The 24,799-nt window shown below is 39.4% G+C and overlaps 1 protein-coding gene across 1 annotated transcript in view; it reads left to right on the top strand.

Moving 5' to 3' along the window:
• The window catches only part of LOC143847870 (uncharacterized), a 35,050-nt gene extending 10,686 nt beyond the window's left edge, over positions 1–24,364 (top strand). Inside the window, exons 9-17 of the mRNA XM_077356667.1 lie at positions 464–678; positions 15,882–16,333; positions 16,575–16,654; positions 16,973–17,437; positions 21,313–21,399; positions 21,496–21,618; positions 21,828–22,022; positions 22,361–22,447; positions 23,549–24,364. Coding sequence (XP_077212782.1) covers positions 464–678; positions 15,882–16,333; positions 16,575–16,654; positions 16,973–17,437; positions 21,313–21,399; positions 21,496–21,618; positions 21,828–22,022; positions 22,361–22,447; positions 23,549–24,229 — 2,385 coding nt within the window. The 3' untranslated portion in view covers positions 24,230–24,364. The remainder of the gene's footprint in view (positions 1–463; positions 679–15,881; positions 16,334–16,574; positions 16,655–16,972; positions 17,438–21,312; positions 21,400–21,495; positions 21,619–21,827; positions 22,023–22,360; positions 22,448–23,548) is intronic.
• Positions 24,365–24,799: the final 435 nt, after the last annotated feature.

The following is a 24,799-nucleotide window of genomic DNA, read 5'->3' as shown; positions in this document are numbered from 1 at the left end:
AGGGGGGGAATTCCTCGCAGAGGGGAAGGGGTAGGGGACCCCAACATCCGGCCCCGACCCACCCCGTTGCCAGCCCTACTCCAGTCTATCATTCGATTCATTCCTCTATATAATAACATGAAATCATATAGTGCACGTGCGTACCTCGAGGGAATGGAACAAAAGTAGCCTCTTATGACAAATGCTGCTCCATAATATATTAGTAGTAGGTACACCTATATAATTTATTAGCAGGCCTGTAAATCCTGCAACAGCATCTCTCTCTCTCTGTCTCTCTCTCTCTCTCTACATGGCTTCACCTAGTAAGGTTCTTAGATTGACACCCAACCCAACACCAACAAGATCACCTAGTCATGAACCCTTGGAAGCAACAAGGTTCACCTCCTCCTCCTCCTCATCCTCCTAAATTAACACAAGTTTCTCTATACCCATTTCTATTGCACCTTCATTAAGATCATTACAGGTAGAATCAGACATCGGGAGATCAGTACAAGTGACGGCGAATGGTGTTTCATTAACGTGGGACAATTTTTGGGTGAAGGCCATGAACGGAAAATCTGGGAGCCGTGTGATTCTTGAGGGTATCACAGGCTATGCTCAGCCTGGTGAGGTCTTGGCCATCATGGGTCCTTCTGGTTGTGGGAAGTCTACACTCTTGGATGCTTTGGCAGATACTAAGTAATTGGATTTTTGAACCTTTTTTTGGTTCCTAATCAAGGACTAATTATGTATTTCTTTGCTAAACATTGGATTTTTTTCATATAGAAGCAAGGTAGTACAGAGACCCACACAACAAAAAGCATTTGAAAAGTTACTGTGGTTTCTGACACATTCAACTTGACCCCAAAAATTTAAAAAGTTACAAGTAGACCCCCTGTGGTTTCAAAATGTGACAAGTACACCCCCTCCGTCAACTGTCCGTCAGTTTAACCTGACGGAAAGACTAAAACTAACCATGGTTAATATTTTGAGGACAGAAACACCCTCATTTGCAGAGGGATTAGGGTTATACGATATTTCACCGCCGCCGTCGCCCCTCCGGCCACAGCCGTCATCGCCACTTTTGGCCACCGCCGCATTCGCCATCTCTGGCCACCGTCGTCACCTCCACCACAGACAATCGAATCCCACCCCATGGCTACATCAAACCCGAAATTTCAAGAAAAAAACTTTGATAAAAACAAAAAATAAAGCCCTAAAACATTAGGTTTTTGCGCAAATCATTATAATGAAGTTAATGAAGACAAATAAAACTCTTAAATGGAGGGTTTATGTTGATAAATCAACAAGGGTTTGAGTCGAACCCAAATTTTTAGTTTTCAAGTATGAAAACCCTAGTTTTCAGTTGGGGAAGATGAGGGCATTTTGGTCTTTTCCCCCACGCCGTAAGCTCCGTCAAGTTAAAAAAACCCAATGAAACCACAGGGGGTCTACTTGTAACTTTTTAAACTTTTGGGGTTAAGTTTAATGTGTCAGAAACCACAGGAGGTCTAAGTGTATTTTCCCAAATAATAAATACTGATTATTGCCCATAGTGGTCCATTTTTCACAACAGTATATTGGCCTTCTTTGATTAGATACAAAAAATAAATACTGATTATTGCCCATAGTGGTCCATTTTTCACAACAGTATATTGGCCTTCTTTGATTAGATTTGACGTATTAAAAGCTGGAATCTATGAAAATTTGAATTTTCTAGACTAGATTATCAATATTTGCTTATTTTATTCTAAAAAAAAAAGAGCTAGGATACTCCCGCAAAATAAGACTTACCAATCTTCTAACTAGAGGAAAAAGTCAAAATATGTCAAAACAACCGATTACTCCGAAAGCTTAAGCTGCTGGAGATGGGCATTATTTACAAAAGGAGAAACTATATGATGCCCGACCGTCAAAATCACAAGGGCCAGGTGGCAAACCACCTGCCCTTGGATTTTGATTTGGTCAAAACACTCAAAATCCAAGGGGCAGTGGTTTGTCACCTAGCCCTTGGTCACCATATAAAAACTCTTTAAAAAGATGCCCATATTCGTCATGGCTGACTTTGCTTCTAGATTTAAATGACTAAAATACCCCTACACAATAAAATGGAAGTGATATATCCGCGCCCTCTGATCACTTGGGACACCCAGCAGCAGTTAATGTAGCTATCAACCCCATTGAATCCTTCCGATGTGAAGTACATCAGCCCCTTTGCACTCATTGATACACTGCTTCTAGGTGTCCCAAGTAATCACAAGGGGCGGATTTATCACTTCCCTAAATTTCCACATAATGGCCAGAAATATTTGGTGACCCAATGGAGCAAGTGCGCACATGGCCAATTTAACGCCATGTGATTCCAGCTGGCTATAAATCAGTGCAGAGGGGCTGGCAATAAATACACTCTCAAAATGGTAAAATCAACTGTCATGTGACGCCTGTTTTCAAATTTCCAAAGCGAAATCCAGTTTTCAAAGTGTTTTCCTTGGCTCCAATTTCGCTCTCAAATTGTGGTTGTGAAATGGGCAGTGAGAAAATAAAGAAGCAACGGTCTGGATTGACAGTCAAATTGATTTCAAATGAGAAATTTTATGGTGCATTGATTCCCGCTTGGGCATGCACATGCACCCCCAACCCAAAACAGTGGGCCCACATTTTTTTGGGCGATCCAAACCGTTCATTTGTTGGACCCTGATGTAGATAAGTTGGTCCCAGAAAATCTTCTCCATAGGATAATACTAACCCTCTGATCTGTGGAAGTTTTTATACTGTGCCGTCCATTTTAAACTTCCACAAATCGAAGGGTTACGAACATCCTATGTAGAAGTTTTCTTGGTCCACCTTATCTACATCAAGGCCCAACAAATGAATGGTTTGGATCACCCAAAAAATGTGGGCCCCACTGTTTTTTTTAGGGCCAGTGCCCGTGCCATATAATTCCTCTTATGAGAAATAAATAGGATCCAGATGAGGGAGAAGGTAACTCATTAAAGAGGAAAACCAAAGAGAAAAAGTAGTGCCACCTTAGCATTACTCTATAAGGCTCTGTTCACTTGTGTTCCCTGGAAAGCAAATCCCTGGAAAACAACATCTTTTTTCCTTGAGGGCCCGTTCAGTTGCGTGCAGGAAACGGAAAGGAAACGGAAATGACGTGGCAGAAGGAAACGGAAAGGAAACGGAAAGGAAAAGAAACTGCTAAGAGTGCGCATTTAGTTGTCAGGAAACGGAAAAGAAACAGTAAAGAAACAACATGAATGTGCATTCAGTTGCCAGGAAAACGGAAAAGAAACATCACATAAATGTTAAAAGAAGTGGAAATATCATTTTCTATGGGATAGGTAAAAATGCAAAAATGTTAAAAATGTAGAAATGTTAAAAGAAGTGGAAATATCCATTCTACCCTTGTGCTCTAATCTTGTTTTGCAAACGAACGAATTTAAGATAGGTAAAAATGCAAAAATGTGATTCTCTCTAGGCAAAAAATGCACGTTTTTATGACAATTTTGATGACCTAACAAATCCTATGAAATTTGTGTGGGTATAATGGGTCCCATACTTTTCTAGCAGTCGTCTATTAAGGCAATTAATTGGACGGTTAAGATAGTCCGATCCGAGCTCACTACTAAACTGATGGGTTTCACTATTGGATGGGCCATAGTAACAAAGTTGTACCTATTGGACAATCCTAACCATCCGTTCGAATGCCTAATAAGGTTAAAAGTTAAAACAGAATAGTAACATCATTTTACCTTTGTTTTTTATTTTGCTCTCTTTTCTTCGAAATGGGAAAATAAGGCAATTCTTCTCTAATCACAGAAAAGACAAGTATGAATTTTAAACCATCCATCCTCCGGTTAGGATCATCCCATGTGTATTTTGTACTATTGTTGAACTCCACAATATAAAGATCCAGAATTAAAAAAGTAGTAAATATTTGGATTGCTCGATCTTCTCGAAGCTGCTATTTGGCACATGGATTATCTGTGACTGTGGACACCCAGCACTAGCATATCTTGAATTGTTAAAGAGATTCTTAGCTTGAGTAGGTAAATTCGTAAATTCCCACCGAAACTGAAACTTGTTAACAAACTGAAGTTGAATCTGCCTCTCCCCCAGTTCCTGCCCAAGAGCTTGAGGCATGGATTAACACACCACCGTACAGTGATATCCATCACTTGAATCTCTCACTGGAATCACTTGGGCGGTTGTTTATTGTATTGAAGTGTACTGGTAATCAAAGACAATTAATGTCCTGAGCAAACTCAGGCCCTCGTTTAAGATTGTGAGTCCCCCCTTTAAGCCAATTGAAGTTGAATTCATGACATCTCAAGTACAGGTTTTCCCTGCACCATCCTAGCATCAGCTCCGCAATCTTAATCGCATCACGAGCTCATAGGCTCATCTGGTAATGTCAAAATTCAAAACCATCCATGCGGTAGAGTCAGAAACCAATTTTAACAAGACACTCCTTACTTCAATTGGCAATACCAATTATGATATGGATTCAATTGTGAATACCAACTGACATTAAAAAAAAGAAAAAGAAAATGTTAACAGCACTACTGTATTTTGCATCATTTCCAGAAAGTGAATCCAACTTGACCGAGAGCACATTCTAGCAAAAGCAAAACATGTAACTGCATTAGTGTCTGTTTTCTTATTACTGATTTACAACACCACATGAGCATTGGCTTCAGATCGACACAATCCAAGCTAAACATTCAAAAAGTATCACAACAAAACACATTTATTACTGATTTACACACCACATAAAGAATTTCCCTACTTATTTTCACCACATTAAATGTCAAAATACTCCCACGTCTGCAATCACAATATAAAGAAAGGTTCAAAACAAAATATTGTTAATAAGTACCTTAATTTGTTGAAAATACCAAAGCAGTGCTGAAATTTATCTACAAGGCTATGCATATGCATTCAAGAAGGCAACCATTGCACAACAAAAGCAGATCATAAATTTATCTGCGATCTTATCAGGCGAAAGACTGTCCTTCATAACCTCCATCAACGCAAGAGCATCACTCATCTTCCCATGTTTACAATACCCATCAATCAATGTATTAAAACCGATAAGATCGCAACTAATACCCCCACAATTCAACAGCCCCATCCCCCATTCAGCGTCCCGTAACAACCCTTTTTGACAGAACCCCTTAATCAACATATTACAACTAATTGTCCTTTTCAAAAAAAAAGATATTACAACTAATTGTAACAAAACAAATGCCATTTTTAACCATTTCTGACAGAAACCCAACCGCCGATTCGACCATACCTTCCTCACAAAACCCCCAAATGACAGTATTATAACTCACAGTATCAGTTTCTACAGTTCTAAGCAAATCTAAAGCCATTCTCAACCTACCCACTTTGCATAAAGCATGAATTAACACATTGTAAGTAAAAACATTGGGAAACACATTGCATTTCAGCATACACAACCCATACCTGAGAAATCAATCCAGAGCTATTGAATTTATATAAAATCTGATTCCATGAGTGCAGGTTTGGTTTTAGTCCATGCTTACGCATTGAGAGAAAAGCGTCTGATGCGAAATTTGAGGAGAAAAAGCAAGTTATGCCCCCTAAGCCTACCAAATAGTCCACTAATACAAAAAAATACTAAAAAAAACTTAAGAAGCAGATTTTAAAAGCAATATAATGGAACCAACAAGAAAGAGGGAAACCCATGGTAACACCCTCTGTGGCACCACCTTTGCCCTTTCATTTCGCAACTCCTCTACCTCCTCAACCCTTTCGCTGCTCCGATACCTGGCTCTCTCCAAATATGCGTCTAGCTGTGACTGAACCTCTGCCAACGTCCCAAATGAGCGGTAGCATGCTCCGCTAAATTTGTCAACTTGCTCATGGCACTCTGGCAAACTGTAGTAAATCATAGGCCTCCTGCCATTAAAGACAGCATAGTACTTCTGCTTCCCCATACTCACCTAACAAAAAGACAACATATTTTCGATGAAAAAATATCAAAGCATCATCCAAATGTCAAAATAGAAAATATGCACCGTCTGCCATAAACCGCCATCCAAATGTCAAAGATCCCATACAGATAATAATAACTACCGCCATCCAAATGTCAAAGATCCCATACAGATAATAATAACTACCGCCATAACTACTAACATCCAAATTAAAAGCTACCACCATAGCTACCAACATCCAAATTAAAAGCTACCACCATAGCTACCAACATCCAAAATAAATAACGACCATCCAAAATAAAACAAAGACTGTAAAGTTCATATAATAGTAACTACTACCATAACCACCCTCAATCATCCATCTGTTGCCTGATGAAACGAGCCATCTTCCTTCGGATGTACGACCTTCTCTCATCCTCCTCGTACATGATGAAAATATGCGCATGAGATGGATTTATTGTGAGGTACTTCGTGGTCCTCAACAAGATATCCTGCGAAAAACCCCCAACCCCTCTAACAGCTTCGCGAAGCTGTGCAAGGTAAGCAGGGGGACGATCACCTGTGAGGGCATCGGCAACCTTGTCCATGCTTGTTGAGATACGCGACATACTATCCAAATGTGCCCCACCCTGACGAGTCCTCTGTCGTCTGGTACCACCCCGTCCTAAGGGAGATGTCTCACTACCACCATTAGTAGGATCTGCTTCTGGAGATGGTTGGTGGTGAGACATGGGGGTATGGTCATCTGCAAAGTCATCCCCAATGTCATCAAGACTGACTGGCTGCGAACTTGCTATGCTTGGATTCTCACGCGTCCTAGCCTCGGCCCCTTTCGCGAACTCGTTTCCAAAGATTTTGCACATATCGTCATACAAAACATGATGGGTAGTGAAGTGTTTCTTATGTTTTGGATGAGCCTGTGAGAAGGAGCATAAAAAATAAGAAGATATTGGATATGATATTACTATAAGAAGATTGTATCTTGAGAGGAAGTGTTTCTTACAGCGACGTAGTCATCGTAGACCTCTCTCTCGCAGGTGACCATTTTGGTCTCATTGTCCCAACCAAAACCGTTTCTACTTAGGATGATGCAAACACTCTTGTATGTTTCTTTCATAGTCTTGATGCGGTTTTTTATGTGCTCCTTATTGAGTTGGAGATTGAAAAATGCATTCATTGCAGTGGCCGCAGCTACATAAGCATGATCCTTAAAACCATTTGGGATTTTGTACCCCTCTGCGATTTGAACTAGAAGGGTATCTACGACCACCTTGTCCATTTGGCCATTCCAAATGATATTCTTCCCCCTCTTCTGTGAGGTTTGTGGCGCACTTGTCATTCTGATTCAATATACACATATATGTTCGTTAGGAGTCATACATCCATATAACAACCTGAGATGTATAACAACTTGAATAAATACACATACAACCATCAAAAGACACAGCATACATCATCCAAAACAACTAGCTACTATATTCCTTCAAAATTTTAATCCATCACACTAATAAACACACATACAACCATCAGAACATAATAAAGTTACTCGAAACAGTAAAAGAGTCATATAACCAGTAAAAGAGTCATATAACGTCAATGATGTCTACTGAAATCATTCCACATCTATGTGGTAAGCATGTTTCTAATTTCCTCTCCTGCTCTTTTGTCATCATCCCTTGATTCAGGAGGATCTCGTGGTATGTCCTCATCTTCCACAGTTTGTAGTAAGAGTTGTCTAGCTAGAAAGTTGTCCACATCTTCTAGTATTGAATCATTAGGCATTAAACGTCGAATCTGATTATGGATGCAACAACATGCTAAGAAGATGTCAATCTGCTTCTCGATACTGTACATTGGTTCTTCATTAAGAATATTGAAACGCTTCTTCAAGACGCCAAATGTGCGCTCAATGACATTTCGACAGGACGAGTGTCTATGATTGAACAACTCATTACTAGTCCGTGGACGCCGCCCACTCCACTCACTCAGGTGGTATGCGGTCTTACGATGCGGGGTAATGAAATGTCGTAAGAGAGGGTACCTGCCATCGGCGAGGTAAAACTTTCCTACAAAAAAAAATATTCTATATCAGCAACTAGTAATAAGTGGGAACTTGTTTACTAGAATGTAACTATGTCATATACAATGTACCTCGAATAAGTGGAATCTTGTCAGCCCTTGTTAATGCATCCTCTAACACTCTCGAGTCGGAAGCCGAACCCTCCCATCCGGCTAGGATATACGTGAATTTTAAGTCAAAGTCACAGGCCGCCAAAACATTTTGAGCTATAAAATGCTTACGACAAAAGTAGGTAGGTTTGTCTTCATCCTTAGAGCATTAGCTATATATCGACAACAAAGATATAATAATCCTTCTATTTTTGGAATGACATTATGGATCGCTTTTCTTTATCTTAATCCCTCATTTCTCATTTGTTTCTTGAAGGTAACAATGTAGCTAATTCCTTAGCTAATGACACATGTTTATCTAGAAGTAATCGATCTTATAACAATTGGATGGATCTCCCCTCGTTGGCTAGACGGTCTTCTCGTTGTGGATATTTGGGGCTTCCTTACCGGAAGATGATTTTAGCCCCTCAACCCAAATGACTTTAATGCTTTTTGACATCAAATCAGGTTGAGAGAGAGGGGGGGTGGGGGGGTGGTTTGAAAATAATAATCTCCCATTACATTAGCATTAAATAGTAATATTTATCTTTATTGGGTTTTAGAGGCAAGGTGACATTCCCTCGTCTGATATCTCTCTTCTTTCGTTAATAAACTGAGGGGGACGCTTTGGGTTCTTAGATAAATTCTGAGTTAAAAAAATGAGAGCTATTAGGAAGATCTACGCTCATGAAGAAATATGATTATTTTTATAAAATCATAAAAGAAACCAACAAGTGAGAAAATCTGGTCTTAATGAGCAAATATGACAGTGATCCAATGCACACATCGCATATGTGCTTGGTACATGGGACAGTTGGTCTGATGGGCTATCATGGTACAACCTTGTGGGTCTAGGTATGATGCCGAACATAGACTCACCTCTTTTGCAAGATTGGTGCATACAAAAATCAATAGCATAACAATTACTCATGATCTTGCCATCTTGGCCATCCACGTGGCAATTTGCAATCCAAACCATTCAATTGTGGGGCAGGGTCCATATTACTCACTTTAAAATGGGTATCCGTTTCCGTCCTTTCCCTGCTAGGATTCGAAATCCTGTATTTTACATATCCATACGATCGAGTCTTTGGGCTTTTCAATTTACATTCAAGAGTTCTAATGTGTCCTCATAAACTCACCCTAATAAGTTCTTAAGCATCCAATCACTAGATAGATTTTTGCCGGTTAAAAAAATGTGGATTGTTTCTTATATTTGCTTTTTAACTGTTAATTTATTGGTAAATTATATTCAACTTCAAAACCATTTTCATATAATCATAGGCTCTGTTGGGATTGCAGGGTTTTTTGGAAAAGTTTGGAAAAGGATTTTTTTCCTGAAATTTCATGCTTTTACATGTGAAAAAAGTTACTTCTGCACTTCCCTCAATGTGAAAAAAGTTTGAAAAAAGTCTGGAAAAACTTTCCCTACTCTATGTTTCAACGTGAAATGGGCATAAACGAATTTTATGTATATGACCATCTTGTTATATCAGCTTTAAGGTATTGACGAGTCCTTAGAGATGAAAATGGTGCTACCAAGTGAGCATTTGCTAGTGCTATCATATTTAAGGATTCCAATGAGGTGGAAGTAGGAGCGGTTCTTTAGGTATTAGATTGTTGGCAGCAGATAAACTTATTGTGGAGGGTGACTCCCCTCAATGTAATTAGATGGTTGGACAAGAGATCTCCTCTCCCATGGAGATGTTCAAAGTTCATAGATGAGATTTTTGATCGAGTGGAAGGCCACGTAGTTTGTTTTATTCACGTAAGGAGGTCAGCAAATGGAGAGGCGGACAAGCTAACTCGGATGGGAATATCTAGAGTGGATTTAGAGATTTTTGATTTCTTACCACCTTGAGTTTTATTATCATAGTCGTGTTTTTTCTTTTTTGTATCCTTCTTGTGCCCATGACCATCTTGGTCTTGGCTTCTCTTATCTAATAAAATACCATCAATTCAGAAAAAAATAATAAAACAAATTTTATGCCCCATTTTAAGTGAAAAAGTTGGCATAAAATTTGTTTTTCACCCATTTTATGTCAAAAGAAACATATAGTAGGGAAAATTTTTCTTCAAGAAATGTTTTTCCTGCAATCCGATCAAGGCCTAGGAAAATAATATTCCCCTCTCTTTTACTTGTTCCTTCCTAATTCTCACCTGTTGAAAAGGTGCTAAAAATATCATTCCCCATAAGCTTTCATGCAAAATTATACAAAGAGGCCCTAAAGGCTTACCCTGAGAACAATACTAGAGCTTCTAAGTTCTTCCCTCGTGAGAGATGCACTCTACAATATGAGGAACGCTAGATTGAAGGGCGCCATTGCAGGAATAAGATGAAAGGGCACCCCCATTTGCTTGCTATCACCAAAGGGCATTTATAAGTTATAATATTACCGAAAATTGTAAAAGTCAAAGAGCAATAAATGCATATATCAGTAATAGCAACAAAAAGGAGCGCCGTTCATCTGATTTTTGCAAGGGCGCCCCTCAGTTTAGCATTCCCCAGAATCCCCTACAACATAAGCCCATTTTATGAAAGAAATAGAGCCTTGGAAAAACCCAACTGGGCCAACGGATACAAGCCCAAAACTGGACCCAGGAAATTAAAACCAAACAAGAGATGAAAGTACACAATGAAAAATGTTGCCCGGGTTTTCTTCATATCCGGGATGCCATTTGTGCATTCATTATATGGATATAACATTACATGTTTTTGAATTTCTTTACATAAAGAATGAGATCGAGGAGAATAATACAAGAAAAGGGAAGATGTCTTCAATCATGCATTAATAGGTGTTGATACGCGAAGATTTTCAGAAGATCAAAGCTCTTATTTTGGAATTGATGGAAGTACATCAGCGTTTTACAGAAGGCTTGAACTAAATCAACGTGGCATTCGAGAAGCCTTGCACGATAAAAAATAAACGGCGAAATAGAAAAAGAGGAGAAAAGAGGAAGAGAGAAAAAAATCAGATAAAAGAAAAGGCAAAAAAGCCACAAAAGAAAGTTTGCAGCCGAAGATTGTCGTTCTTCACAAATTATCCAACGCCATTGAAAAAATTCTCGCCCACAGCCATCAATGCGTCAACATCCAAATCATTCCAGAAAAATATAAAGAAGGCCGTGATGAGATCGTTTTGAAAACGGAGTTGTTTCAACCATTGATAACGACAAACCACAAGACAAAGAGAAGAAGAAAAGGAGGAAGACAGAAAAAGACTTTCGGAAAATGCTCAAGATATGATTTTTCACCCATTGGTTTGCAATCTCCAACCTAGAGGACAAGGCTGGGGTGGAATGTTACGTGCTTAAACGGGACCCACTTGTTGTGGAATAAATTAATATGCTATTTTAGAGAATAAGATTGGATCTTACCAGATCTGATATATTTAGTAGTTAGGTTAGATTAAGATAGTCTCTAATTAGCTATTTCTATTCTTATAATAAGATCTTTCCAGATCTTTTTATGTTTATCTTTGAGTGCTTTATATAGGCACATGCTATTGTAATAGAAATCAATGAAGAAATCATTTTAGACATTATGTCTTTTTGCACAAAGGATGATTGATCTTTCCCTCAAAGTAGATCAAGAGGCTGATCTTCCCTCTAAGAAGATCAATCATGTTACGAACCGATTCAGGTTTGTAACACCTTGAGTACACATTGGAGTGGTTTGACTTCCTCCCTCCTTGAGAGTTTTTTTGTGTCTTTATTTTTATTGTTTCTCGTGTACTTTCGGGAGTGGCCCTCCTCGGCCCGCTCCCTTATCTAATGAAATCATTCTACCATTTCAAAAAAAAAAAGCACCTTTAGTGCCATTCCATGACCATATGATGGCATGGTGATGGATGGTTTGTATATTGAGTTGACCTTCTACATTGCAAGGACCATTTTAGGGGGAGAGATCTTCAATCAATGGTGGACATCTATGTCATTATATCAAGCGAGGAGGTCTTGACCGTTGTATATTGCTTGACTGTTATGGATGGCATTCATATTAAGATGATTCAATCAATATTGGCCTTCCATACCGAGGGGTGAGATCTTTAATCTTGGTAGTGTATGCTTCACTGAATGATGGAGATTCCATACTAGTAGAGCATGGTGGTCAACACTTGCTAATAGGAATGATGTAGGGCCCACCCTATTGCTTCCAAAAATTAAAGAATTTTGAGGGGGAGGATAAGGAAGCAAACTCTTTTTGTACTTCTTATCTTTTACAGTATCATAGATTTTGGGATCCCAGATGTTGATATGCTGTAAGTATCTGGTACGAACTAATGAAAAGTCCAAGATGTGCAACTAGTACAAGAATTGAGAGGTGCCGGTGGTGGAATTTAATTACACTCAATTATTGGTCTCAAATCTAGACCTGGCAAACGGGTGGGTCAGGCCACGTCAACCAGTGGGTGATGCGGGTGCGGGTCACACGGGTCGGGTCAGGAATTGACCTACATTTTTGCGGGTTAGAATTTAGGTGGGATGATCCAAACAGTTGTTTATTTTGGAAAATGTTATCACTGGATTTTGATGAGAGCGGTATGGCCGGCACCGTGTGATGATCCAAACCGTCCATTAGATGGCCCACAGGCAAAATAGGTGTTGCCCCAAAAATTATTTCAATAGGTTGATCCTAACCCTCCGATCTATAGAGGGTTAGATCAAGTGATCGACCCTCTAACATTCAAATCGGAGGGTTGGGATCAACCTATGGTGCTAGCCATAACCTATTCAGACATCAAACCCTTAAAAAATAGATTAGCATTACAAAATCACCATCCTTTGCATTAGAAAAAAAATGCCATCTAACTAGATTAGCATAACAAAATCACCACTCTTAAAAAAGCCAAGTGACCCGCGGGTTGACCCGACCCGATCAGTGTTTTTGCGGGTTGGGTCACCCGCGGGTTAGTTTTGACGGGTCACTAAAACTCAGACCCGTGCCCGCAAATTTGCGGGTGGGTCGGGTCGACCCGCGGGCACGGGTTGTGTTTGCCAGGTCTACTAAAATCTCTGACATAGGCCCATGGAAAATTTTCAAGATGAGAGACGCATACCATGTGATTTGGATTTCACAATCCCCCTATTGACATCAGGTCATTTACGTCATATTTTGATTGCTAAAACTAGACTTTAGTTAAGTAGGTCATTAAAATATTTGGAAAGACACAAAAACCCTTGTCTTCTTTGTGAATTTTTAGGAAAATGCCATCATCTCTGTGGCCTGCTCAGGTGGCCGATTTATATTCTAGATCGGTTCTCTAATGGCTGATTCACCTCATTTTTCCGGTCGGACTCTCTTCTATTTCCTGTATCAGTCTTGACACAACTGTTGAGATAATTTTTCCATTCTACGGTCGAAACGGGTTGCAATTTCTTTGGAAAACATGGGAAATTTTAAATTGGTAAAGACAAAAATCTGAATTAGGACGAAATGAGTCATTTGTCATGTAGGGAGGACGCATTCAATTTGAATTGAAGACTGGAAAAGTGATGTGGTAGGAAAAATATGACCTGTCGGGAAAGAACTACGACAACCACAAATTGGACTATTTATGGGACTTGTAAAACGAAGAATTTCTATCTCACTAACGTTGTCACGAGAGTTTGTCTACGGATAGGATACTACTGATATTTGCACTACGGTGTTTTAAAAATGAGATGAACTCAGCTTGTGTAGTAGCTTTTGACAGCTAGTTAAATAATAAAAGACAAGGTGAATTCGTCTCATTATCAAAACCTGGTACTGGGAATCTCAGTAGCCTTAGATTTTTTTTTTTGTTGGATCCTCCATCGTCTATGTGGGCCGCAACTAATATCCAATTCTAAAAATATTCGCCCTTTTTTATTTCTATTTTTGCCATTAGGCCCCTCTATATTGGCCTCACTAGTATAAAATCAATAATTATATGTGGGACCCATTATTTTTTGACCAATAGGTCCTCTTAATACATCATTGATTAGGGTAAGGAATTTAACCCGGTAGAACTTACCCCTAAAAGCTAGCCATTTGAGGGAGGGTGCCCATTCCCATCCATTTCACTTATCCGATATGAGACTATTTGCTTTTGCGTGGAACCCCAACAATTAGCATACATGTGGGTAATTGTCTTTTCTGCCGGCCCCTCTATATAGACTCCACTCCTTACCTTAGATGTGTGCCCTACTGGGTTTTCGGCAATTGTCTTTTCTGCCAGCCCTCTATATAGACTCCCTAGGAAAAATATGACCTGTCGGGAAAAAACTTCCACAACCACAAATTGGACTATTTGATGGGACTTGTAAAACGAAGAATTTCTATCTCACTAACGTTGTCACGAGAGTTTGTATATGGATTGGATACTACTGGTATTTTGCACTACGGTGTTTTAAAAATGAGATGAACTCAGCTTGTGTAGTAGCTTTTGACAGCTGGTTAAATAATAAAAGACAAGGTGAATTCGTCTCATTATCAAAACATGGTACTGGGAATCTCAGTAGCCTTAGATTTTTTTTGTTGTTGGATCCTCCATCGTCTATGTGGGCCGCAACTAATATCCAATTCTAAAAATATTCGCCGTTTTTTATTTCTATTTTTGCCATTAGGCCCCTCTATATTGGCCTCACTAGTATAAAATCAATAATTATATGTGGGACCCATTATTTTTTGACCAATAGGTCCTCTTAATACATCATTGATTAGGGTAAGGAATTTAACCCGGTAGAACTCACCCCTAAAAGCTAGCCATTTGAGGGAGGGTGCCCATTCCCATCCATTTCACTTATCCGATATGGGACTATTAGCTTTTGCTTGGAACCCCAACAATTAGCATACATGTGGGTAATTGTCTTTTCTGCCCGCCCCTCTATATGGACTCCACTAGTGTACAATTCCTTACTTTACATGTGGGCCCTACTGGGTTTTGGGCATTAGATCTCCATCGATGTAGGACCCCACTAACATAAAACATTGTACCATATATGTGAGCCTCAGAGACCATAGTATAGCAATGAGTATAAGTGAAGTATTCATTTTCTTTTTCCATATAATAAGCATCCAAATGAGAGAAATACTTCTCTTGAAAGAGTTCTGCTTTTCATATTAATTGAACCAAACAGTTTAAGTAGTTTTCTAGAAAATATAGGAAAGGATAGGATTTTTTTAGGAAAGCACTTTCTATGTGGAAAGACCTTTTCTTCCAACCAAACAGGCGGGTCCTAAAGAGAGCATAGCAGTCTTGAAGTTCGACTAAACACACATGTATTAAAAGGATAATATTTTCCGTGTTCTTTTTCCTAATAAGAGAAAGTGGATAGGAGAGAGTGTTCTTGGCTTTCTACAGTCATTTGGTGGTTCATCCAAAGGCAAATATAAGTATTTGCACATTGTCACATACCATGATGTAGTGATGTACCACCTAAATCTTGTGTTTGCTTCTTTTGTTTTGTATCTCATGTGGCTTGCTGTGTTTTTAATAAGGTTTCCCAAATCATTTCAAGGGGGGTTCACAACATTCCAAAGAAATAACATCAACTAGTCTAACACTCCCACATGTGAACCTTCTTCTTGTTCAACCTCTGTTCCATCAATCTTTATATTGAAAGTGACGCTGCTTAGAACGTACTCACATAAAGGTGAAAATGTAAACAGCTCCCTTGTTCAATTCTCTAAAATGATTTCAAGTCCACACCCTACAGCCACAAATCCCACACAAGTACACAACATCATACATGTATTTCACCCCTTTATGGCTTAATTATGACCGAAAACGTTTTACACATTTCATGATATTTTGGTAGCAAGGCCATTTCAAATGTCTTTAAATTCTACCATATTTTGTCCTTCAAGTCTCTCTCTCTCTCTCTCTCTTTCTCAAGTTGCTTGCTAGTTTTTACTCAAGTTAGCATGGCTTCTCCTTCTATTAGCTCCATCTGTAACACGCCATCATTACCGCCATCACATGGCAATATCGAAATGAGGAGCTCAATAGAGGTGGAATGTGTGAGTATGCCAAGCCATGAAGAGAAGGGGCACAATAAGTGGGACACAATTGCGCCTGGTTCGGACGAGTACGGTGTTTTCTTGACATGGGAGGACTTATGGGTGACGGTTTCAAACGGTAATTCAGGGAATCGCGGTCTCCTTCAAGGGCTCACAGGCTATGCTCAGCCTGGTGAGGTCTTAGCCATTATGGGTCCTTCTGGTTGTGGCAAGTCTACACTCTTGGATGCATTCGTAGGTAAATATAATTGGATTTTTGTGACAGATTGTTTTTAATAAAGGACTAATTTCTAAGCAATAGGATATATTGACATCAATAGAATAGTATTTAATGTAGTGATATCTAATATATCTCCCATAAGGTGGATTTTTTTTAATTGATTGGTCCCAATAGAATTATTTCATTTTGCCAAGATTTTCTACACAATTTTGGCTTTATTCAATGCATGAGTTTCACATTAGCAACCATTAATTTGCAGGTAGATTGGGCTCAAACACTAGGCAATCGGGAGAGATCCTTATCAACGGTCGAAAGCAAACACTGGCATTTGGAACCTCGGTTAGTACATCATTCAATTTAGCTTATTCTCAGATGCAATGTTTGATATAGATTACCAGAGATGTATAAATACATATATAGTAATATCATTCAATACAAATACCTTATGGAATTGAATGATAGACAAAGTATACCATCATGAGACTTTTTCCGAGTAGGCCATGGATGATTGATACAACTAATTTAAAAATTCTTATAGTTAATACGTTGGTAGAGTTTTAGTCAGAGTGGCTGACACAACGATTCAACTTATAATCCTTAATCCTATATCATGTTTTCACTAACTATCTTTTGCAAGTTTTTTTTTCATTAATTCAGGCTTATGTTACTCAAGATGATGCTCTAATGACGACGCTAACTGTTAAAGAAGCTGTCTACTACTCCGCCCAGCTCAAGCTTCCTAACTCAATGTCGAAATCTGAGAAGAAGGAGAGAGCAGAGATGACAATAAACGAGATGGGGTTGCAAGATGCGGCGAATACTAGAATAGGAGGGTGGGACTCAAAAGGACTTAGTGGGGGACAAAAGAGGAGGCTGAGCATTTGCATAGAGATCTTAACACGCCCAAAGCTTCTTTTCTTAGATGAGCCCACAAGTGGGCTCGATAGTGCAGCATCATACCATGTCATGAGTAAAATTGTGGGCCTCGCACAGCACCATAGAAGAACTGTCATTGCATCCATCCATCAGCCTTGTAGTGAGGTGTTTGAGCTCTTCCATAATCTTTGCCTTCTCTCTTCCGGTCGAGCAGTTTATTTTGGCCCTGCTTCAGCGGCCAACGAGGTAATTGATACATAAATCAATCATTAGAGTTGTTATATATATATATATATATATATATATATATATATATATATATATATATATATATATAGAGGAATAAGATTGTACGCTATACCGTACCTAAAGTTAGGTACGGTAGAGTGCCAAATCACATGGGTCCCACATTTTTGGTGAGCATCTATACCATTCATTTGCAAGGCCCCATCATAGATAGGGTGCATATAAAAAATCATCTCCATAGGATCATCCTAACCCATCCATTTGTGGAGACCAAAATGGACAGACAATGTTTGTCCACAAATCTGCCCATTTTGGCCTCCAGTTTTGGAGGGGTTAGGATGATTCAATGATGCTGATTTTTGGTATGCACCCTATCTATGATGGGGCCTTGCAAATGAATGGTTCAGATGCCCACCAAAAATGGGGGACCCATGTGATTTGGCACTCTACCGTACCTAACTTTAGGTACGGTCGAGCGTACAATCCTTTTCCTCATATATATATATATATATATAGAGTTAAGTGAAGCTACACATACGTGTAGCTAACTTAGCTACACTTATTGCTTAAATACAATGGGCCCACATTGTTTGGGCGATCCAAACCATTCATTTGATAGGCCCTCACATTGATAGGGTGTGCCCAAAAAATCAGCTCCATTGGATGATCCCAACCCTTCAAACTGTGGAGGCAAAAATGAACAGATTTGTGAAGGTTTTTACACGTCCATTTTTGCCTCCACAAATCGTAGGGTTGGGATGATCCTATGGAGCTGATTTTTTGGGCACACCCTATCTATGTGAGGGCCCATCAAATGAATGGTTTTCATTACCCAAACAATGTGGGGCCCACTGTATTTTAAGCCGTCGGTGTAGCTAAGTTAGCTACACGTATGTGTAGCTACACTTTTCTCATATATATATATATATATATATATATATATATATATATATATATATATATATATATATATATATATATTAGGGCTGCAACAGGGTCGGGTTGGGTCGGATTTTGCAAAACCCTAGCCCAACCCTAGCAGCAATTATCTTAGCCCAGACCCGCCCTGACCCTGAGTCAGGGCCCAAAATCCTCAACCCAATGCCTGCCCTACAGGGTTCAGCCCAACCCTTGCCCGCCCTGATTGGCCCAAATTGGGCCGGGCCGGCCCTGCTTGGGTCTGACTGAGCCGGGCAATTATACATGTTTTCGGTTTGTTTTATTGTCAAAAATCAAAATACTTCCACACAATCTATTATTCTAATTGATATATGATTTTTGGTGATAAATACATAACCAAAAACCCAATATATGGAGAAATGAAAAACAGAAAGGCTCAAGGGTGGGCCGCAGGTAAAGTGTAAACAAGGTCGGGTCGGTCAGGGTGGGCCGGGGTAAAGTGTAAAGGGGGTCGGGTCGGCCCGGGGTATCAACCCTGAACCCGACCCAACCCTAAGTCAGGGCCAAAAAAATGTGCCCAAACCCGCCCTCAGGGTCAGATTTTCCAACCCTGACCCTGTTCGGGCTCAGGGCTCACAAGGCCAAACTTGCACCCCTAATATATATATATATATATATGGGGAAAGTGATTGTGAGCGGCCCCTCATATTAGCTTATATGAGGTGACCGCTAAAAACATGGTGGGCACACATTTTTGGGGTGATCCGAACCGGTCATTTGATAGGCCCTGACGTAGATAAGGGGTGCCCAAAATATCAGCTCCATAGGATCATCCCAACCCTTCGTACTGTGAAGGTGAAAGAGGGAAAAATGGACGGGTAAGTGGGCAAATTTATACCCACCCATTTCCCCCTCTTTCACCTCCACAGTTAGTAGGGTTGGGATGATCCTATGGAGCTGAGTTTTTGGGCACCCCCTATCTACGTCAGGGCCTATCAAATGACCGGCTCGGATCACCCCAAAAATGTGGGCCCACCATGTTTTTAGCAGTCACCTCATATAAGCTTATAAGAGGGGCCGCTCACAATCACTTTCCCCTATATATATATATATATATATATATATATATATATATATATATATATATATATATAGAGAGAAAAGTGTTCCTGTGCAGCTGCGCAGGGAGTTACCTGCGCATTTGGGGCTTAAAAAGCCACCGATTGGTTCGTATGGCGGGACCACCTTTGCGGGGTCCACAAAAAGCGACCAATCGGCGGCTTTTTAAGCCACTATGCGCAGGTAACTACCTGCGCAGCTGCGCAGGAACACTTTTCTCATATATATATATATATATATATATATGAGGAAAAGGAGTGTGCGGTCGACCGCATATAAGGTTATATGCGGTCGAGGGCCCAAACACATGGGTCCCACATTTTTTGTGGTGATCAAAACCATTCATTTGTAAGGCTCCATCATAGATAAGGTGTGTACAAAAAATCAGCTCCATTGGATCATCCTAACCCCTCCAAAAGTGGAGGGCAAAAATGGGCAGATTTGTGGCAAATGATGTCTGTCCATTTTGCCCTCCACTTTTGGATGGGTTAGGCTGATCCTATGGAGCTGATTTTTTGTACACACCCTATCTATGTAAGGGCCTTGCAAATAAATGCTTTGGATCATCCTAACAATGTGGGCCCACATGAGTTTTGGGCCCTCGACCGCACCTAAGCTTGGTGCGGTCGAGTGCACAATCTTATTCCATTATATATATATATATATATATATATATATATATATATATATATATATATATAATCTTTGAAACCCATATATTTGTTCTAGTTAGTTAATCAAAGGCATCTTTCGACGTAAAATGGGAGTAAACTAATTTTATACATATTTTTTAGGGAAAAATACACTTAGACTCCCTGTGGTTTCTGACACATTCAACTTAACCCCAAAAGTTTAAAAAGTTACAAGTAGACCCCCTGTGGTTTCATTGGGTTTTTTAACTAGACAGAGCTGACGGCGTGGGGGAAAAGACCAAAATGCCCTCCCAACTGAAAATTAGGGTTTCATACTTGAAAACTAAAAATTGGGGTTTGATTCAAACCCTTATTGATTTATCAACATAAACCCTCCATTTAGGAGTTTTATTTGTCTTCATTAACATCATTATAATGATTTGTACAAAAACCTAATGTTTTAGGGCTTTAGTTTTTGTTTTTATCAAAGTTTTTTTCTTGAAATGTGGGTTTGATGTAGCCATGGGGTGGGGTTCAATTGTCTGTGGTGGAGGTGACGACGGTGGCCAGAGATGGCGAATGCGACGGTGGCCAAAGGTGGCGATGACGGCGGTTGCCGGAGGGGCGACGGCGGCGGTGGAAAATGGCATAATCCTAATTCCTCTGCAAATGAGGGTGTTTCTGTCCTCAAAATATTAACCATGGTTAGTTTTAGTCTTTCCGTCAAGTTAAACTGACGGACAGTTGACGGAGGAGGTGTACTTGTCAGGTTTTGAAACCACAGGGGGTCTATTTGTAACTTTTTAAACTTTTGGAGTCAAGTTGAATGTGTCAGAAACCACAGGGGGTCTAAGTGTATTTTTCCCTATTTTTTAAGTAGAAAATGTGACCTATACTCCAATTTAGAGTTGGTTTTATTTAATCATTTATACTTCAACACTCCCCCCTCACATGTGATCCCTCTTCCTTTGGGTAAGCTGTACGTGTGGATTTTAATCCCCAGGAGTTGTTGGGTTTTGAACCTAGCTCTGATACCACATGAAACAACCAATTACTCAGAAAACATAAGTTGTAAGAGTTGGCGTTATTTATTCATTTATACTTCAACAAAAAATGGGTGTAAATTTTGTTTTACGTCGAGCAACAATTTATTTCGGCCCTGCTTTGACTGCAAATGAGCATAAATGAACTAATTCCGGATGCTTTGGATTTGATTTGCTGTAGTTTTTTGCATTGAATGGCTTTCCATGCCCATTACTGAGGAGCCCTTGTGATCACTACCTTAGAACAATCAACAAAGACTTCGATCAGGTGAGAAGGAGGCTTTTTTCTTTCACATATTTATGTTTTAGCAGCTCTTATCATCTCTGAAAGAAATCCTATTCAAATCCTTGGTTTTTTTATTAGGACATTGAGCAAGGGATAGGGACCAAAACGGCTACTAAAGCAATTGACATTCTTGTGAAGTCATACAAGTCATCCATCACTTATCAACAAGTATCAAGATGGGTAGTTGAGATATGTAAAATGGTAAGCCCTGTAGTTGAACCTACTAGTATTCTAAAAGCCCATGGGTCAATTCATAACTTGTTGATGCCTAAGCAAGTCGACCCGGCTAAGGTTTTCCTAGACTTGGCTTGGTCGAACAAGTTCATCGCTGTTTTAGACAATTTTTTATGACTTTGGTCTAATTATATTTATGCTAATGACATGCTTACAAGGGCCCATTTGATTTGTAGGAAGGAGGATCTTTGGAGATGAAGGAAATCCAAGCTAGTTTCCTTACTCAATGCGTTGTCCTCACCAAAAGATCCTTTGTGAACATGTACAGGGATCTAGGCTACTATTGGCTACGTCTTGCAATTTACGTCGCAATATCTCTGTGCATTGGCACCATATACACTAACATTGGCTACAGTTTTGGGTCAATTCAGGTGGGATTTATTAAGGCATTTGTTTTATGTTTCTAGTTTACAAAGATATAATGATAGAAGTTTTTTAAATTTTTAGAAAATGATTCACCAAATGATCCTTATTTTGGTTTCGTTTTCTAAACAGTCATTATGAGTATTTTGGTATTTTACTTATGCTTTAAGAAAACTTGTTTTTACGTCTAAATTTTAGTTCCACATCTAAAAGTTTTGAAAACTTAATCCCCTTGAAATGAAAACTCAAGCATATTATATCATGCTATAGAAAATCACCTACAACTCAAGAAAACAAGGATGAATATGTTAGCTCATATAGTTTTGATTGGTTTTTATTTTTTCAGGAGAGAGGGTCAATGCTCATATTTATATCTTCATTCTTGACATTCATGACGATTGGCGGATTCCCATCTTTTGTAGAGGATATGAAGGTTAGATGAATTTAGTAAACTTCATTGTAGTATTTTCAAAAATTAAAAATCATGGTTTTCAGTTGAGGAAACCAGAAGATGAGAATAATCTATGGTTAAGATCTCATAATTTTTAAAATTATAACTTTCTTGATTAAAGAACGATATATGAACTTTTATTCCACAAAACAGGAGAACATAGAAAAATATCTATGCATCTATAGAAATAAAAATACTAATGAATTTTATGGGATGATCATTTCTTGAACCAAATAAAAATTTCTATGTATCTATAGAAATCTTTAATAATTATTGAGAAATAGTTTAATGATTTTGTTTGGTACCTAACCAATAAGCGAAAATCTCAAGAGCTGTTGGAATCCGTTAGGAAAGGCCCTTTAAACTTGTCCCGGCCCATACCTGGTTGGGTCCCACTTAGTCTCATACCTAGGAAGGCTCCCACCGAGGATCGTAACATTCCACCATGCTTTCGCATCCGATGTCCTCGGTGACTTACTCAGTGGCGGCTTTCACTTCTGGACTTTGTTGTAAGTAGACCTTTACACATGTTGTCCCTTCCATGACTCGAACAAGTGACATGGTGACAGGCCCCCATGTAGGATCATAACAAATTTCTTACCACCTTGACTACTGTTATTCTTGTACCTTTTTTTTGATGGCTTATAGAGAGATTTTCTAATGAAAAGATGAATGAATATTAGAGAAATGTTCTGAGATGAGAAAATGGTGAAGAGGGAGTGCTTTGAAATTTCTTCCAATAAGAAATTCTTTTGTGTGACAATGGCAGGAATGATCTCAATCAATTGAATGAACAATTAAGGGAACAATTGGGTTTTTATAGAACCCTACATGTCCTTTGGCCTTCATGGCCTTTCACTCATGGTTTTTCACAATTCCCTTCACACCGTTTCATTCCAACGGTCACAGGACCGTTCATTCTGTTACATTTTTCATATCTTGGTATTCTTTGACTCCCATGACATGCTCAGTCATGATCTTTCTTTCTTCCTTTAATAAAATTCCACCATTTCAAAAACAAAATTGATTGTCACGCTAATCATTTATACATCTTTTTTTTCCTTTGGCCAACTTTAATTGCAGATCTTTGGACGAGAGAGACTAAATGGGCATTACGGTGTCAGTGTATTTGTTATTGGAAACACATTTTCTGCTATTCCCTTCTTGTTTCTAGTCTCTGTGATCCCAGGCGCCGTGGCCTACTACCTTGTCGGCCTTCAGAGATCGGTCGAACACTTCACATACTTTGCTTTGGTGTTATTTGTATGTATGATGTTAGTCGAGAGCTTGATGATGATGGTCGCAAGCATTGTACCGAACTTTCTCATGGGTATAATCACCGGTGCCGGAATCCAAGGGCTGATGATACTGAGTGGTGGCTTCTTCCAATTGCCAAACAATCTCCCCAAGCCATTTTGGAGATACCCAATGTACTACATTGCCTTCCACAAGTATGCTAACCAAGGATTCTACAAGAATGAGTACTTGGGACTTACTTTCCCTAGCAATCAAGCAGGAGGACCACACACCATTACTGGTGATGAAATTCTGAGAAATATCTGGCAAGTTGAGATGGTTTACTCCAAATGGGTTGATCTGGCTATCTTGGCAGGGATGGTGGTTCTATATAGACTAATGTTTTTGGGTATTATAAAGGGAATTGAAAGGGTTAAGCCGATGATAAGGGCTTTACAATCTGCCCCTTCCAAGCAAGCCATTCAAGTTCAAGTCATGGACCACTTATCTACCCCTTCACATGCTTAAATTGTTTGAAGTACCCTTTGTTCCTTTAATACTGCTTTAGGGACTAGTGTTAATCCAGCATGTAAAGTCCAATTATCGTGTACTCTTCAATCAATTCCATGTTTTATACGATAATTGCCATGTATCTTTAGAAAATAGATCATTGGGCCATGACCCAAAAATCACGGAGAACAAACGATCCCGACTATTTGATTTGTGCCCCTAAATGAATAGTTAGAAAATAAGAAAGCGATGATCCACAATCATGGAGAAAGTTGTTGAGACCTGGTTAGAACTAGGGGTGCAACTTAGGACGGGTCGGGTTGAGGCCAACCCGACCCAACTTGAATAACCCTTTTTTCCAACCTGAAGTCGACCTGACCCAATTTTCAACCCGACGAGGTTTGACCCGACGAGGCCTTTTTTCCAACCCGACCCGACCCAAGTTCAATCCGATCCAACCCAAATTTTTAAGTTTAGAAAAAAAATTCATAAAAAACTGTCGGGTTGAACTCCGGTCAGGTTGCCTAAACCCTCAACTAGAACCCAACCCGAACTCAACCCGGGTTGGGAAAACTCAACCCGACCCGA

Source organism: Tasmannia lanceolata, unplaced genomic scaffold (genome assembly GCF_043159265.1).
Source record: "Tasmannia lanceolata isolate RefF3 unplaced genomic scaffold, GAP_Taslan_0.1 ptg000016l, whole genome shotgun sequence".
In the NCBI taxonomy this organism is placed as follows: Eukaryota; Viridiplantae; Streptophyta; class Magnoliopsida; order Canellales; family Winteraceae; genus Tasmannia; species Tasmannia lanceolata.
Note: the sequence above shows the minus strand (reverse complement) of the source record. Positions and strands in the feature narration are given on the sequence as shown.